The sequence below is a fragment of the Carlito syrichta genome, unplaced genomic scaffold (genome assembly GCF_000164805.1).
Source record: "Carlito syrichta isolate Samal-C Ts95f unplaced genomic scaffold, Tarsius_syrichta-2.0.1 Scaffold308144, whole genome shotgun sequence".
NCBI classification, from domain to species: domain Eukaryota; kingdom Metazoa; phylum Chordata; class Mammalia; order Primates; family Tarsiidae; genus Carlito; species Carlito syrichta.
The window spans coordinates 386,112-403,343 of NW_007252240.1; the positions used below are offsets into that span (position 1 = coordinate 386,112).

The 17,232-nt window shown below is 38.7% G+C and overlaps 1 protein-coding gene across 1 annotated transcript in view; it reads left to right on the top strand.

Moving 5' to 3' along the window:
• LOC103267472 (ankyrin and armadillo repeat-containing protein) overlaps nt 1-17,232 on the top strand; it is a 54,496-nt gene that overhangs the window by 27,345 nt on the left and 9,919 nt on the right. Inside the window, exons 9-12 of the mRNA XM_008065066.1 lie at nt 8,605-8,806; nt 10,818-11,026; nt 14,628-14,732; nt 16,365-16,606. Of these exons, the coding sequence (XP_008063257.1) occupies nt 8,605-8,806; nt 10,818-11,026; nt 14,628-14,732; nt 16,365-16,606 (758 nt within the window). The remainder of the gene's footprint in view (nt 1-8,604; nt 8,807-10,817; nt 11,027-14,627; nt 14,733-16,364; nt 16,607-17,232) is intronic.

Consider the following 17,232-nt stretch of genomic DNA (forward strand, 5'->3'; position numbering starts at 1 on the left):
TTCTGTTCGTTTACCAGTGCCACACTGTCTTGGTTACTGAAGCTTTATAGAAAGTCTTGAAGTCATGTAGTGTCAGTTCTCCAACTTTGTTCTTCAATATTGAATTTGCTATTCTGAGTCTTCTGCATCTCCCAAGAAACTTTAGAATTAGTTTGTTGGTGTTCACAAAATAACTTGCTGGAATTTTTACTGGGATTGCATTGAGTCTATAGATTGAATTGGGAGGAATTACATTCTGACAATGTTGAGTCTATCCTTGAACATGGAATAGCTCCCATGTATTTAGGTATTCTTTGATGTCTTTCATCAGCGTTTTATAGTTTTCCTCATATAGATCTTTTACATATTTTGTTAGATTTATACCCAAGTGTTTAATTTTGGGGAGTGCTAATGTAAATGGTAATGTGTTTTTAATGTCAAGTTTCTCTTGTTCATTGCTGTTATATAGGAAAGTGGTTGACTTTTGTATACTAAATTTGTACCCTACACACTTGTTATAATCACTTATTAGTTCCAGGAGTTTTTTGTTGTTGTTGTTGTTGTTGATTCTTATGGTTTTTCTCTATAAAAAATTATGTCATCTGCAAAAAAGAAAAATAGTTTTGTTTCCTTCTTGTCAGTATGTATATCTCTTATTTTCTATTATTGTCTTATTGCATTAGAATGTATCTCAGTTGGTTTTTTGCTGCTGTAAGGGAACACTACAGACTGGGTAATTTACAAATTCATTCTCTCACTGTTCTGGAGGCTAGGAAGGAAGCCAGAGGTCAAGGTGCCAGTATCTAGGTGGGTCTTCTTACTGCATTCTCACATGGTAGAAGGTAGAAGAGCAAAAGAGAACAAACTCATTCTTGTGAGCCCTTTTTACAGTGACATTAATCTATTCATGAGGGTACTGATCTCATACTTGGTCATGGTGAACACTTCTTTTTATGAATTGTTGGGTTCGATTTGCTAATATTTTGTTGAGAATTTTTGCATCTATATTCATAATCCATATTGGTCTGTAGTTTTATTTTCTTGTAATATTTTTGTCTGGTTTAGATTTTGGTGTGGTTTTTTGGGGGGAGGAGGTTGACTTTTTGTCTATTGGGGTAATTCTGTCATCATAGAGTGAGTTAGGAAGTATTCTCCCTGCTTCTGTCTTCTGGAAGAGATTGTAGAGAATTGTTATAATTTATTTCTTAAATATTTGGTAGAATTCACCTGTAAACCCATCTGGGTCTGGTGCTTTCCATTTTATAAGATTATTAATTATTGATTTAACTGTTTACAATAGACATAAACCTATTGTATATTTCTTCTTGTGTGAGTTTTGACAGACTGTATCTTTCAAGGAATTTGTCTATGTAGTTTAGGTTATCAAATTTGTGTGCATAATTCCTTTGTAATCCTTTTAATGTCCATAGCACCTGTAGTGATGTTCTCACTTTCATTTCTGGTATTGGTTATTTGTGTCTTCTCTTTTCTTTCCTAGTTAACCTAGACTGAGGGTTATTGATTTTATTGATCTTTTCAATAACCAACTTTTAGTTTTGCTGATTTTGTCTATCAATTTTCTGTTTTCAGTTTCATTGATTTCTGCTTTGTTATTAGGTCTTTTCTTCTGCTTACTTTAGATCTAATTTTATCTTCTTTTTCTAGTTTTCTAAGGTGGAAGCTTAGATGATTACTTTTAGGTCTTTCTTCTTTTGTAGTATATACAAGAGGGGAACCCTCAAAACCCTGGAATTTATTTATTAAAAATTGTGTATTTATTCCTACATGTTTAAACTTCAGTCACCTTCAAAGTACTCTCCATTTGATGCAATATACCAATCGAGATGCTTTTTCCACTGCTCAAAATAGTTTTAGAACTTGTCCATTTTGATGACTTTTAGTGCTTCTGCCGTTTTTTTGTTTGCTTGTTTGTTTGTTTCACCTCTTTCACATCAGCAAAATGTTTCTCTTTGAGGACATTTTTCATTAGAGGAAACAAACAACAGTCACTCAGGGCAATATAAGGTGAATAGGGAAGGTGGGGTGCGGGGTCATGTCGTTTTTGGTCAAAAACTGCTGAACACTCAGCATGGTGTGGGTAGGTGTGTTTGTAACTTACCCAAAATGGGCAAACAAAACGTTTGTGTTGAAAGAATCTCAAAAACCAATTTTTACTGAAGTCAAAGACAGCCTTTCACAATGATGCTAGCTGGTACACTGAAGCTTATGAATTTCTAGAGCACTTACCTCGCAGGAGAAGCCTGTACTACAAGGGGCCCACCCTCCAAAAAATGATTCCTTTTTTGGGGAGGGGGTCTACCTTGTACATTCAATGTTACAAATTTCTCCCTAATCACTGCTTTTGATGCATCCCACAAATTTTGATAAGTTGTATTTTCATTTTCATTTCAAAATATCTATAAAATGTATCTTGAAATGTGTTCTTTAACCCATGAGTTTTTTAGATGTGGGTTGTTTAAACTCTAATTTGATGGATTTTCCAGCAATCATTCTGTTACTGATTTCTAGTTATGTGATCTGAGAGCAGACATTGTATGACTTCTATTCTTTCAATTTTTTCTATTCTTTTTTTTTTTTTTTGTCAGAGTCTCACTCTGTTGCCCAGGCTAGAGTACAGTGGCATGATCAATGCTGGTGGCTACTGTAACCTTGACCTGCTGGGCTTACGTGATCCTTCTGCCTTAGCCTTCCAAGTAGCTAGGCCTACAAGTGTGTGCCACCATGCCCAGCCAATTTTATTTTATTTTATTTTCAAGACCAGGCTGGTCTTGAATTCCTGGACTCAGGCAATCCTCTCACCTCAGCTTCCCAAAATGCTGGGATTACAGGTGTGAGCCACCGCACCTGGCAAATTTGTTAGGGTGTATTTTATGACCCATAATGTGGTCTGTCTTGGTGACTATTCCACTTGAACTTGAGAAGAACATGTAATCTGCTGTAAGTGGTAAAGTTGTCAATAGATTTCAATTATATCCAGTTGATAGAATGTGTTTTGTGTTCAACTATATACCCTTACCGATTTTCTGTCTGCTACATCTGTTTATTTCTTACATGGGGGTGTCAAAGTCTCCAACTACAGTAGTAGATTCATCTATTTAATTATTCATCTATTACTCATGACAGTCTTGCAGTTCTATCAGTTTTACTTCACATATTTTAACTCTGTTATTAGGCACATACATATAAAAGATTGTTATGTCTTCTTGGAGTATTGACCCTTATCTTTATTTCTGGTAACTGTCATTGCTCTGAAGTTTGCCTTGTCTGAAATTAATATGTCTACTCCTGCTTTCTTTTTATTAAAGTTAGTGTGATATACGTCTTTCTCCATCCTTTTACTTTTGATCTATGGGCTTGTATATTTCAAGTAAGTTTATTTTGGACAAAATTTAGTTGAATCTTGTTTTTTGATCTACTGTAATAAATTTTTTAAATTTGTGTTCATTTAGATCATTGACATTTAAAGTGATTATTGATTATATTAACTTAGTATATTTGTTACTATTTTCTATTGTTTTGTTATTTGTTTCAGTTTTTGTCTTCCACCTTTTTCTGCTTTTTGTGGTTTTAGTTGAGCATATTATGTAATTTCATTTTATCTCCTTTCTTGGCATATTAATTATACTTTTTAAATTTGTTTTAATGATTACCTAGAATTTATAATATTTATTTACAATTATTCCAAGTCTACTTTCAAATAACACTAAACCACAGGTAATGTAAGTTGCTTATAATAACAGAATATTCCTAATTCTTTACTCACGTCCTTATGTCATTGCTGTCATTCATTTCACTTATGCATAAGCATATATCTGTGTCTATTCAACCCCTTTGTTGCTATTGCTACTTTGAACAAACTGCTATCTGTAGCTGAGTTAACAAAAATAAAACTTTTCACTTTACCTTCATTTTTTTCATACTCTGATGCTCTTCCTTTCTTTATGTGTACCTAAGTTTCTGACCTATCGTGTTTTTATTCTCTTTGAAAACTTCTTTTAACAGTCTTGCAAAGCAAATCTATTTGTGGCAAATTTCCTCAATTTTTGTTTGTCTGAGAATGTCTTTATTCCTCCTTCACTTTTGAAGGATAGTTTTACCGTATCAGAATTCTAGGTTAGTGATTTCTTTCTCCTATCACTTTAAACATATTATTCCACTATTTCCTTGCTAGCATCGTTTCTGAGAAGAAGTTGAGTATGCTTCTTATCTTTGCTCCTCTATAAGTAAGATGATTTTTGCCTGTCTTAGGATTGTTTTTTTATCTTTGATTTTCCATAGTTTGGAAATTACATGCCTGCGTGTATTTTGGGGGGGGCATTTGTTGTGCTTGGTGTTCTCTGAGTTTTCCGGATTTGTGGTTAGATGTGTGACATTCATTTGGAAAAATTATCAGTCATTATCGTTTCAAATATTTATTTGGCTCTTTCTTTCTTTCTTCTTGTTCTGTTCTGTTTTGTTTTGTTTTCAGTCTTTGTATTTTTTGCATTTCAGTTTTGGAGCTTTCTATTAATATATCTTCAAGCTTAGAGATTCTTCCTGTATCCAGTCTCCTAATAAGTCTGTCAAAGACGTTCTTTAGCTCCTTTATCTCTAGCATTTCATTTTGCATCTTTCTTAGGATTTTTATTCTCTGCTTACATTGCTCATCTGTTCTTGCATGCTGTCTACTTTAGCCATTAGAATCCTCAGCATATTTATCATAGTTGTTTTAAATTTTCTGTCTGATAATTCCAGCATCCCTGCCATGTCTAGTTCTTATGTTTGCTCTGTCTCTTCAAACTGTGTTTTTTGCTTTTTCAAAAAATATACAAATGTCTTGTATATTTTCCTTGATAGCTGGACATGATGTACTGGATGAAAGGAACTGCAGTAAATAGGCCATTAGTAATATTGTGGTAAGATGTAGATGAGGAGAAGCATTCTATTGTCCTATAATTAGGCCTCAGTCTTTTGATGAGCCTGTGTCCCTAGACTTTGAACTTCACTAGTGGTTCCCAGTTCTCTCTTTCTGTCCCTTAGGGGGATTGGGATGGTTAGGGGTACTGGAATTGGGTCCCTAGGTAAGTTAGGCTCTGATAAATGCCAGCAGTTTAGGCTGTGATAAAAAGCCCAATGGGTTAGGCTGTGGTAAAGTAATTTCTCCCAAGAGCAGGCCTTATTAAGAACAAAATGCCCTGGCACATTTTAAAATCGTTTCTTTCCCCCTAGCTGTGCTGAAAGCAGGAGGGGATTTTTCTCCAGTATTCACTGTGAGGACCTGACAGAGCTCCTAGATGTAAAACACAAGAAACCCAGAGTCCCCACTATGATGAGTTCCTCTAGAGTTTTTAACTCTCATACTTGTCCACATTGAGCTTCCAGCAATTTGTCAATTACCATCAAAGTTTCCTACCCCAGCACTGGTTCCTGATGATGTCTCTGTGTGTAGGTATCTGCTCCAGTAAGTATGACTATCAGAATTCACCTCTCTCTTCTATTTTGAGGGCATCAGTTTGCCCTGTGACCTCACTTCTCTGATACCTTCCTAAGGTGGGGTCTATCCCTTTCTAAGAAGGGTTGTTGACTTTTTAGTTGGTTCAGCTTTTTACTTGTTGTTAGGATAAAGTGATGAATTCTAAGCTCTTTACATGCCAGACAGAAACTGGAAGACTAAGCAATAATTTTAAATAAATAGATTTGTGTCCAATTTTATAGACTATCAAAGACTATAACATAAAGTTTTGACTACTAAGACTGGCAGGAGGCCAGTGGAAGTTTCTGAGTTGGGAGAGGTTTTTTTTTGTTTGTTTGTTTTTTGAGTTGGAGTCTCACTCTGTCACCCAGACTGGAGTGCAGTGGCTGCTCCCGGCCACCGCAGCCTCGACCTGCTGGGCTCCAGCGATCCTTCAGCCTCAGCCTTCCGAGTAGCTGGAATTACAGGCATGCGCTACCACACCTGGCTGATTTTTTGATTTATTGTAGAGATGAGGTCTCGCTGCCAAGGCGGGTCTCGAACCCGCGGGCTCAGGCAATCCACTCACCTCAGCCTCCCAAAGGCGCGGGATTACAGGCTGAGCCACCGAGCCCAGCTTTGGGAGAGGTTTAATGAAAACAGTGCTTCACTGAGGAAAAAAACATTTAAACTGAGGAATGAATAAGAGTTAGCCAGATCCTAGTAAAGGGGGAATTGTTTAGGAGAAGGAAGATGTCAGAGGGCAGGAATAGCCCTGGGTGGCCAGATAAGTCATTATTCAAATCAGGGAGACTCAAAAGTGAAAGGGGACTATTGATGATTATGCTAGGGTGACAGGCATTGACCAATACTTTGCTGGGAAGCCTGACTGTGTTCTTATGCCCACTGCCCAGGAAAACCAATATATTGAAGCAGTCCTTGCTATAGAGATAGAGTTTAATATCATAAAGCAGCTGAGTGAGAAGAACAGGAGGTATTTCTCAAATCTGCCTCCAGTAATTTTACACTGGATTTTTTTTTTTTTTTTAAAGCAGGATTTATTGAGAGGACAGAAAAGCTCCCACAGCGGGAGGGGACCCATAGGCGTTTCCCCAGGCTAGGGTAATTTTTAAGGAATAATTTGGTAGGCAGAGGGCTAGGGAGCAGGCAATGCTGAATGATTTGGGATTAAGTCATGGGGGGGGGGTATGTCACAAAGTCAATTTCTGAGGAGGAGGTTGCAGGACCAGTGGAGTCTGCTTCTTGTTATGTGTCCTGGGTCTGGGTGGGGCTTTGGGTCCATCAGAGTGCAAAATCTGGAAAACATCTCCAGCATTATTCTTAGGTTTTGTAATAGCTGGTATCTATAAAGTAAGTCGCACAACCACCGACTACTGACCCCTAAGTAGTAAGCCATACAGAGGCAGTTTTAGAAGGAAAGTATGCAGGAGGTAGTGTCACTGGAGGGTAGAGTTGCTTGCCTCCTTCAGCCAATCAGACTTCAGGATGCTGTCAAGGAGATCTGTATGACCTTAGGCCCATTGTTTAAGGGAAAATATGTTTATCAACCTCACGGGCAACTAACTTCTCCCCTCCAGAGGGGTCGGGCATGAACATGATCAGTTGCTCTCTATTGAAGTGATTGTGTAAACAGCCATGCAAAGAGGAGGGCAGGCTTGGGAACGACAGATTTATCCATTTCTAACCATAGCTGTAGTTTTGAAAGCTCAGGTCTCTTCCATAGCTTTTACCCCACAGTCCTAAATTAATTATATATAAACAGTGTCATAATCATACTACTTTTGGGAAGCTACAGGAAAGCCTAAATGAAGAGAACAAGGCACATATGATGACTGGGGGGAGGTGGGTGAGGAAGGTAGTTGTAACTGGTAGTTCAAGTTAAGTTGGAGCCAGTGGATCCTGTCACCGTTCCTCATAATCTGATGGCCTTGAGAAGCCACTGAGCAAAGGGATGAGAAGATTAGATTTACATGCTGAAAAAAATCTGTTGGGTAAGGGCAAGACAAGGTGGGGATATCACTTGGGAGGTGATTATGGCTTGGATTAGGGTGGTGGTGGCCATAGAGATAGGTGTTAAGAGATGTTTAAACTTGGTGACGGACTGGTTATAGAGGCAGAGAGGAGAGGAGGTGCCAAGGAGCGTTCCAGGTTTCTGGTTTGTAGACCTGGCTGGATCATAATATCCCTCGCTGACCCAGGGAGCAACAAACAAGGACCAGATTTGGAGGGAAGGCTAGGAGTTCATTATTGAACACATTAAGCTTGAGGTGATGTGTGAAGATGCTTAGTGAGATGCTGGAGATGTCGGTCTGGAAATTAGTGAAGAAATAAAACCTAGAGATTTCATGCTGAGAGTCATTAACTGGCAGATGGTAAGTGAAGCCAAAGAGAAGGCCCAAGACAGAGGCTTAAGGCACACTTGGATACCAGGACAATGAGGAAGTCCCAAAGAAGACTGCAAATGAGTAACCAGAAAGGTAGGAGAAAAATCAGGGGTGTGACATCACAAGAGCCAAGAGAAGAGAGTATTTTAAATAGGAAGAAGTGGTTCACAGTGTAAAATACTGCTAAGAGGTAAGTAAGGTGAGAATTGAAAAATGTCTACTGGATTTAATGACATAGGGACCTTTTGTGTATGTGTGTACATATTCAATTTCAAAGGATCTTATCTCCTTTTATAAAACATTTGAACAGAATGGAAAATAAATAACAAATGTTTTATTTTATCACAAGACTATTTTGCACATTAACTTACATTTTCAACTGTTTAATATTTGGTATGTTATTTTTTCTTTACTTATAAAGAAGTATGGATTTTCTTTTCTTTTTTCTTCTCTCTCTTTTTTTTTGTAGATGAGGGGAGTCTTGCTGGTCCTGAACTCCTGGCCTTAAGTGATCCTCTTCCCTTGGTATCCCAAAGTGCTGAGATTATAGGCCTGAACCACCATGCCCAAAGTGTGGATTTTTAATGGTTAGATATCCCAAGTTAAATAAAGAAATATAGGATTTCCTAAATTAATCCTTTTTTAGTGCTTAATTTGGAGATTCTATATCATACAATACTAATAAGCTCTGTGGTTGGATACCAGAAAGGCACATTTTTTACGAATGTTAGTCCTTTCACCACTGATGCAATTGTCCATCCATTCTAGGCCCAACTCCTCTACACCTGGCCGCACAAGCTTGCTCTTTAGAAACAACCATCTGTCTACTATGTTTCAAAGCTGATTACATGCTTTCTGAAGAAAGAGGCTGGATGCCAATTCACTTTGCGGCTTTCTATGACAATATCTGCATCATTATTGCTCTCTGTAGGAAGGATCCCAGTTTGCTAGAAGCCGAGACAACAACTGAGTAAGTTATACAGCATTGATAAGAATTAAAATTTCTGTGTGGATGCAGTGGCTCACGCCTGTACTCCCAGCACTTTGGGAGGCCAAGGTGGGAGGATTGCTTGAGCCCAAGAGTTCAAGACCAGCCTAGACAGCATATCGAGATCTCAACGCCACAAAAAAATCAATACATTAGCCAGTTGTGGTAGCACGTACATGTAGTCCCAGCTGCTCGGTTGGTTGAGGTGGAAGGATCACCTGACCCAGGAGGTTGAGGCTGCAGTGAGCCATGATGGTGCCACTGTACCCTGTGAGACAGAGTGAGACCTTGACTCTAATCATAAGAATAAGAATAATGGCCATTGCCTTGCTAGAGTCTGGTGTGGCCAAGTGCTCTTTGAGCCATGGCTGTCAGCATGGTTCCTGGTTTTGGTCCCCCTCCCCCCCCTCAGGGAGGTGAATCTTCTCTCTTCCTTCTCTTTCTCTCTCTAATTTACTTTTAAATAAACTTTTCTTTCTTAAAAAGAAAAAAAAAGAATAAGAATAATGCAAATATCTGCTTTTCATAGCTTGACCACTGACCCTAGAGGCATGATTGGGTGATGTGGAAGGTAGGTAAGGCTTACTCTACTGTCCTGTTTTGTCACTGCCTTTTCCTATCACTTATCTTAGAGTTTACAAAAATGAGAGCTTCTATCGGCCTGGTCAAGTTTTCTGAAAGAATAAGGAGCAGTCCCTAGGGAGTTTTTCCTAATCTTGTCCCATAGTACAGTTTCATAGATGAATTTCTCAGGCTAACTGCTTTAACTGCTGAGTGCCCTGGAAAAAGTCTGAGACTAGGGAAGAGAACACATTGCTCTATAGCAGACCCTACATTACCAGGAGGCAGCCCTATGGCCCCAGACCTAGGTGGATAGTCTTTGGGTGACAGGAACAATATCTAGTAGTATTCAGAGGAGACATAGATTCATCAAAAAAGAAGAAAATACATTTGAAAAAAAAATACTTTAGGGTAGAAGTATAAAACATCTCAAAGGTACATTCTATGCTAGAGGTCTAAAGGCCAAGTCATTATTTTGAATATATGAACCTGATTTAGGCAAAGTTTCATTCAGAATTTTCTAGGTCTTCAAATAACCTGGCCGTTATTATCCAGTGGTCTAGGGCTGGTATAGCAGCTTGTCACTTTAAGGGTACATCAGCTTCCTCTCATTGCTTCTTAATGTGTGATTTCATGTCATGGTACAAAGTGGCCATGCCTGTTTCCATTACCGTACTGGCATTCTAGCTGTGAGAAGAGAGAGAACAAGAGTATCGTTCACTCCTTTCTCTTTGGATGGTTGCCCATGTAACTTCCCTTAACATCCCATTGGCCATACTTGGTTGTTTGCCACACCTATCCATAGGGGAAGCTGGGAAATGTAATATGGGAGTTGTTGTAAGGATTAGATAGGATCATGTTTTTTTTTTCTTGAGTTGTAGTCTCACTCTGTCACCCAGGCTAGAGGGCAGTGGCACAATCACCACTTACCACAGCCTCCAACTCTTGGGTTCAGCAATCCTCTCACCTCAGCCTCCTGAGCAGCTGGGACTACAAGCATGTGCTACCATACCCAGCTAATTTTTTTATTTTTAGTAGATGTGAAGTCTTCCTATGTTGCCCAGGCTGGTCTCAAACTTCTGGGCTCAAGCAATCCTCTTGGCTTGGCCTCCCAAAGTCCTGAGATTACAACTGTGAGCCACCGCACCCAGCCAGGATAGTGCATTCTAAGAACTTTGTGCATTATCAGCTGCCAAACAAATGAGAAGGCATGATACTTAAGCTGGAGAAGAGTGTGGGGACCAAACTAAGAACAGCAAGTCAAGGGTGGCAAATCCATTTATGTGTGGAATCTACAAGGGGCGAATTAATAAGGAAAGGCGATGGGTAAGTCAGTCCGATTTCCTCCAACAGCAGTGTGAGTAGTTTCACAAAAACTGAATGTGACCCCATACGTGCGCTCAGTGGTGATAACATGTCCCTTGGTCTTTAGGAGTCAGTGCACCCCGCTGCTACTTGCCGCCACCTCAGGAGCTCTGGACACTATTCAGTACCTGTTTTCTCTTGGTGCTAACTGGAGAAAAACAGATACAAAAGGAAATAACATAGTTCATTTGTCAGTGCTGACCTTTCATACAGAGGTTCTCAAGCATATCATAGAGCTAAATATTCCTGAACTCCCCGTGTGGAAAACTTTGGTAGGTGAGTATAGAACACATGCTTTTTTGGTAAATGAATGCTCTAGCTACTATTCAGTTTAATTATTGATACTCTAAAATAGAGCAAATAAAATCACATTTTTAACATTTGAAAATCATAAAATAAACAACTTAAGACTTAAAACCAGAATAAAATAATAAAGAGCTGTTTATTTTTTCTGTGTGTGCCAAAGTAGTCTTATTTTTTATTTATTTATTTTTAGAGACATGGTCTTACTCTGTCTCCCAGGCTGGAGTGCCGTGGCGCGATCACGGCTCATTGCAGTTTCCAACTCCTGGGGTCAAGCAGTCCTCCTGCCTCAGTCTCTCAAATTGTTGGAATTATGGGCGTGAGCCATTACACCTGGCCAAGTAGTTTTATTTCTGAGTTAAAATCAAAGATGTGTGACTCAGGCTACTGGGGGGACCCAGAAAAATCCGGAATTATCTTTTGGAGAGTGGACCCCTTGTAGTACACTCAGAATTCATTCCTCCAGATCCCTCAGCAGTCAACCAAAGTTTTATCTGGAAGTTTTGAGAAGATTTCATCACGATTTGCAAAAGAAACATCCCAAGCTGTGGCAAACAGCACCTTCCACCATGACAGCACACCTGCCCACACCACACTGAATGGTCAACAATTCTTGACCAGAAAGGGCATGACCCTCGTGTCCCATGCTCCCTATGCACCCAATCTCTCAACTCAAGCGACTTTTTCGTGTTTGTTTCCCGTATTAAAAAAAAAAAATCCTCAAAGGGAAACATTTTGCCGATTTGGAAGAGGTGAAACAAAAACCAGCAAAAGCACTAAAAGGCATCAAATTTGATGCACTTAAAAACTGTTTACAGTAGTGGATAGAGTCTCAATAGGTGTACTGCATCAGATGGAGAGTACTTTGAAGGTGACTGAAATTTAAACATGTAAGAATAAAAATACAATTTTTTCTAAATTCTGGAATTTTTTGGCTTCCCCAGTATATTTTACCTAATTATATTTATTTTCCCATTTTCTCCAAATTTCAACCATTTCCTCCTCCATCAAAAAAGTGAATTAAAACAAAAACAAAAATAAAAACAAAAAAAACAAGCCGGGCTCGGTGACTCAGCCTGTAATCCCACGCCTTTGGGAGGCTGAGGAGAGTGGATTGCCTGAGCCCGCGGGTTCAAGACCTGCCTGGGCAGCAAGACCTCATCTCTACAATGAATCAAAAAATCAGCCAGGCGTGGTAGCGCGCGCCTGTAATTCCGGCTACTCGGAAGGCTGAGGCAGAAGGATCGCCGGAGCCCAGCAGGTCGAGGCTGCGGTAGCCCAGAGTGGACACTGCACTCCAGTCTGGGCGACAGAGTGAGACTCCAACTCAAAAAAAAAAAAAAAAAGCAAGCAAACAAACACAAAACAGACCAGGCACAATGGCTCATGCCTATAATCCCAGTATTTTAGGAGGCTGAAGTGGGAGGATTGCTTGAACCCAGTAATTCAAGACCAGCCTGGGCAATATAGCAAGATCCTATCTCTATAAAAAATTTAAAACTTAGCCTTGTTTGGTGAAACATGGCTATAGTCCCAGCTACTTGGGAGGCTGAGACGGAGGATCACTTGAGCCGAGGAATTCCACTGCACTCCAGCCTAGATGACAGAGCTAGACCCTGTTTCTAAAAAAATAAATTTAAAAAATATAAAAAGCTATAAATAATGGAGAAAGAGAAAAAAGAGGAAATAGCAGACCAGTGTTGAGAGAGCTAGTTACCCATTTTTCATAACATGAAGACAATTAATGAAGTCTAAAATCAATATATAAAAACCTAGCAGTGTATGTAAATATGTGGAAATATGGAGATATGTAAGTCACAGAAGCTATAAGAAAAATAATCCAAAGTGATTATATGTGGAGATATTAACACAGAAAACATGAGGTGGGTGGGGTCAGGAACCACTATATTTTGCTATAAGCCTTTTAGTAACATTTAAATCTAAATCATGAGCATGTATTACTTTGATAAAAATAAAAGCTAACTAAAGTAAAAAGAGAAGAGAATTGGAAAATGAGAGCTAATTTTTTTCTAGCTCATTTAGAATGGAAAAAGATATTTCTTATATTTTCAACCTCATTCTACTGATTCAAGAAGTCTGAATAATTGTTTTAAAAACTGGGTCAGTACCTGATCTTAGAATTTACTGGGTACTGGGAATATATTCTGAGTACTATATATCATCCTCAAGAGATGTTGAAAAGCCTTGTCCATGTTTATTTGTGTACACAGACATCACTATGTATTAGTCTTGTTAGGAAGAGGCAAGAGGACCGTCATGTTACTTTTGCTAGACTAAATTGTTGTGAATACCTACTTTAATAGTAGGAGGATCTGCCCCCTAGCAGGAATAGCCTAATGACCCAGAAAACTCCAGATGGCCACCGTTTCCTACTGCCATAGTGGGGAAGTCCTTATAATAACATAAAAAAAACAATTAATAGCATCTGGTCACTGCTGCTTTGCCTTGGGCCCTGGGATAGCTCTCCCTCCTCACTCTGTCCATTTTTACTACGGGCAAAAGAAGAATTTGTTTATTACAAGTCTCAGGAATGACTTCTAGAGTGGAAACTGAATTTTAAAAGAGAGTGCCATGGAGTGATCTAACCAAGGTGGAATCAGGCCAGATTGGTAATGGATAGCTGGGAAAAGAGACATAACTCATCAACAAGGATCCTGCATAATGAACATTTGTATATCTAACCCTGAATTGTGCCCCACATATTTAAAATAAAAAGGTTTTTTTTAAAAAAGAAAAGATACATCTTCATGTTTTTTTCTAGCACCATAGACATTGTTTGGGAGAATGTATATTTGTATTATCTTCTGTCTGGAATACAAATTCATTCAAGTTTTTTTTTTTTTGAGTTGGAGTCACTCCATCACCAGGCTGGAGTGCAGTGGCACACTCACAGCCACCCCGGAGTCAACCTGCTAGACTCCGGTGATCCTTCTGCCTCAGCCTTCCACGTAGCTGGAACTACAGGCATGTGCTACCACACCCAGCTAATTTTTTATTTATTGTAGAGATGAGGGCTTGCCAGGTTGCTTGGGCTGGTCTCGAACCCATAGGCTCAGACAGTCCACTCACCTCGGCCTCTCAAAGTGTTGGGATTACAGGCTGAGCCACCAAGCCTGGCCCATTCAAGATTTTTAAAGCCTCATATCTAATTTAACAGATATTAAATTTTGATTGAAATGCAGTGGTTAGCTTTGCCATTCTTGAAAACCCACATCCAAATTTTATTCAGCAATTGATTTTAGGCAAGAGAGAGTAGTCCTGTTTTCCAAGCCAATCTGAGCCATTCAGATCAAAGATTTAAAATTTTAGGATTTTTTGTTTTGTTTTGTTTTTACTAATTATATAGAATATAAGCCCCAAATATCATGGGCATGTATAATCTCTTCAGCATCTCACAGAGGGCCATGCACAGAGGGGAGTTTAATGCATGTTTTTGGTGGCAATGGTGGTGACCTCAACCTTTGTCTTCACTTGGCCTGTGCAAAAGCAGAATCAATCATCATTGCCTCTTGTGTCAATCACAGCTTGTGTTTTTCTGTTGAATACTTACCAGAAATGTTACTGTGTGAAAGTTACAAACGAAGGATGATGGCTGTCATGTCCTTGGAAGTAATCTGCTTAGCAAATGACAGATACTGGAAACATATTTTGGATGCAGGTAATGGGAAAAAAAATCTATTAACTATCTTTTTCTTACGCTATTTTATAGAGAGGCATATTATATTCAAGTCAATCGCTTAAAAAAATTGTAATTGTAGAGAAAAGTTTTTAGTTGATTTATTTTTCTTTTTTCTAAGATCACTTCCTTTGCCTGTCAACCATATATTTTATTTTCCACATGAAAGCAGCTCAGAATCAAAAAATGTTTCATTTCTCTAAAAGTTTGCAGACTCAAAAACTGCTATTAAATTATTTTCCCATATTACTCTTACATTTACTTTCATATAGGAATTATTTCTATTATGTAAATTGCACAACTTATTTTTGAAATTAAAAATAGCAGAGTCAGTGTCGTACCTAGTTTGTAATAGCATGGCATTTTGAGACTATCACTACCCAATATAACTTTCTGAAATCATGAGAATGTTCTGTCTGAAAATGTCCAATATGTTAGCCACTGCCCTAATGTGGATATTGAGCACACATGAGATGCTGTATACATATGAAATGAATAAATAAAAATTTATTTGATTATAGTCCCAGAGTGTGTTCCTAAAAACATGTGCAAAATAGTCTATGTTCAAAAAATCAAACTATGGTCTTCTTTCTTTTGAGTCAATGTCTCACTCTGTTGCCCAGGCTGGAGTGCGGTGGCATGATCACGGCACACTGTAGCCTCAACCTCCTGGGTTAAAGTGATTCTTCTGCCTCAGCCTTCCAAAGTAGGTAAGACTACAGTCACATGCCACTGTACCAGCTAATTTTTTTTTTTTTTTTTTGGTAGAGATAAGGTCTTGCTATGTTGCCTAGGCTGGTTTCAAACTCCTGGACTCAAGCAGTCCTCCTTCCTCTGCCTTCCAAAGTGCTGGGATTACAGGCATGAGTCACCACACCCAGTCAAACTATTGACTTAAACAAGTAATGAAGGATGTTTCATTTCAGGTAGCATTTTGTGTGTGTCCTATAATGTGCTTTCCTCTTGTTTCACATTGAACTGACAGTATAACAAGTGTTCAACTGACTCCAGATTTTCCATTTTCACCATGCCTGTTGATGTCCATCATTGGACCAGTTGTAATTAATGAGGCTAATACCAATTTTATTAGGTTCAGCACTTTTTGTTTTTCACTTGCTAGTATAAAATAAAGATAAAATTTTTTTAAATGCTAAAGTAAAAGTACAGCACACTGCTACCCAGAGCTGATACAATAACCAAAACTGAACTCTGCCATGTGATAACTCAAGGAATTTATTTAATAACGATCTTCAGCCCAAATCCAGCCCAAACTGAACTCTGCCATGTGATAACTGAAGGAATTTATTTAATAACGATCTTCAGCCCAAATCCAGCATTTAGAAGATGGTTTAGGATTGCTAATATAAAATGTGTGATTATGGCTTATGTGAAAATCAAATGTATAAACACCAAGAGCTGCCTATACTAAAGATAAGACAGAAAGTTTATTTGTGTCATTTCAAATGATAATTTTAAACATATTTTATAGAATTCTTTGCTCATTATTTGTACTGCAGTACCCATCAACGATATTTAAATATTGTCATGACAAATTGACTACAAGTGGTTACAAATAACTCATGCTATTTTTTTTTTTTTGTCTGTTCATTACAGGTACCATTCCTGCCTTAATCAATCTATTAAAAAGTTCCAAAATAAAATTGCAGTGCAAAACAGTCGGGTTGTTGAGCAATATCTCCACGCACAAAAGCGTGGTGCATGCCTTGGTAGAGGCAGGAGGCATTCCGGCCCTGATCAACCTGCTGGCTTGTGATGAGCCTGAACTGCACTCTCGCTGTGCTGTCATTCTGTTTGATACTGCTCAATGTGAAAACAAGGATGTGATTGCCAAATATGTAAGTTCTTTTTATAGAACATCGTTTTGGTTTTTCTGAGCCAGGGTCTCACTCTGTTGCCCAAGTTGGAGTGCAGTGGCACCATCATGACCTACCACAGTCTCTGTCTCCTGTGCTCAGGTGATCCTTGTGCCTCACTACAGGCCCGCACCACCATGTCCAGCTAACTTTTTGATTTTTTTGCAAAGATGAGGTCTTACTTTGTTGCTCAGGCTGGTCTTAAACCCCTGGGCTCTTGCAATCCCCCTGTCTCGGGCTCCCAGGGTGCTGGGATTACAGACATGAGCCACTGTGCCCTGCCAGAACATCATTTTTGACTGAAAGTAATCCCTCATATTGAAGCTGGAAACATAGAAACCCATGTTATTATTATACAGTGACAAAACTCTAAGGGAAGAGAAACACGGGGAATGGGGAGAGAAGGAGAGCCTGATAGAATATACTTTCCTAAGAAGTTACATTTGAGTGCAGCCCTGAGGTAGATAAAGTTTTTTCATATGTTAGTGTGTGGGACAATGTATCCAATTAATCTTACACAGTTTCTTTACTTCTTAGATACTTATTTAATAATACACTTGTAGCCTCAAATTATTTTGGTGTAGAGGAGGCTGCTTAAAAACATATTT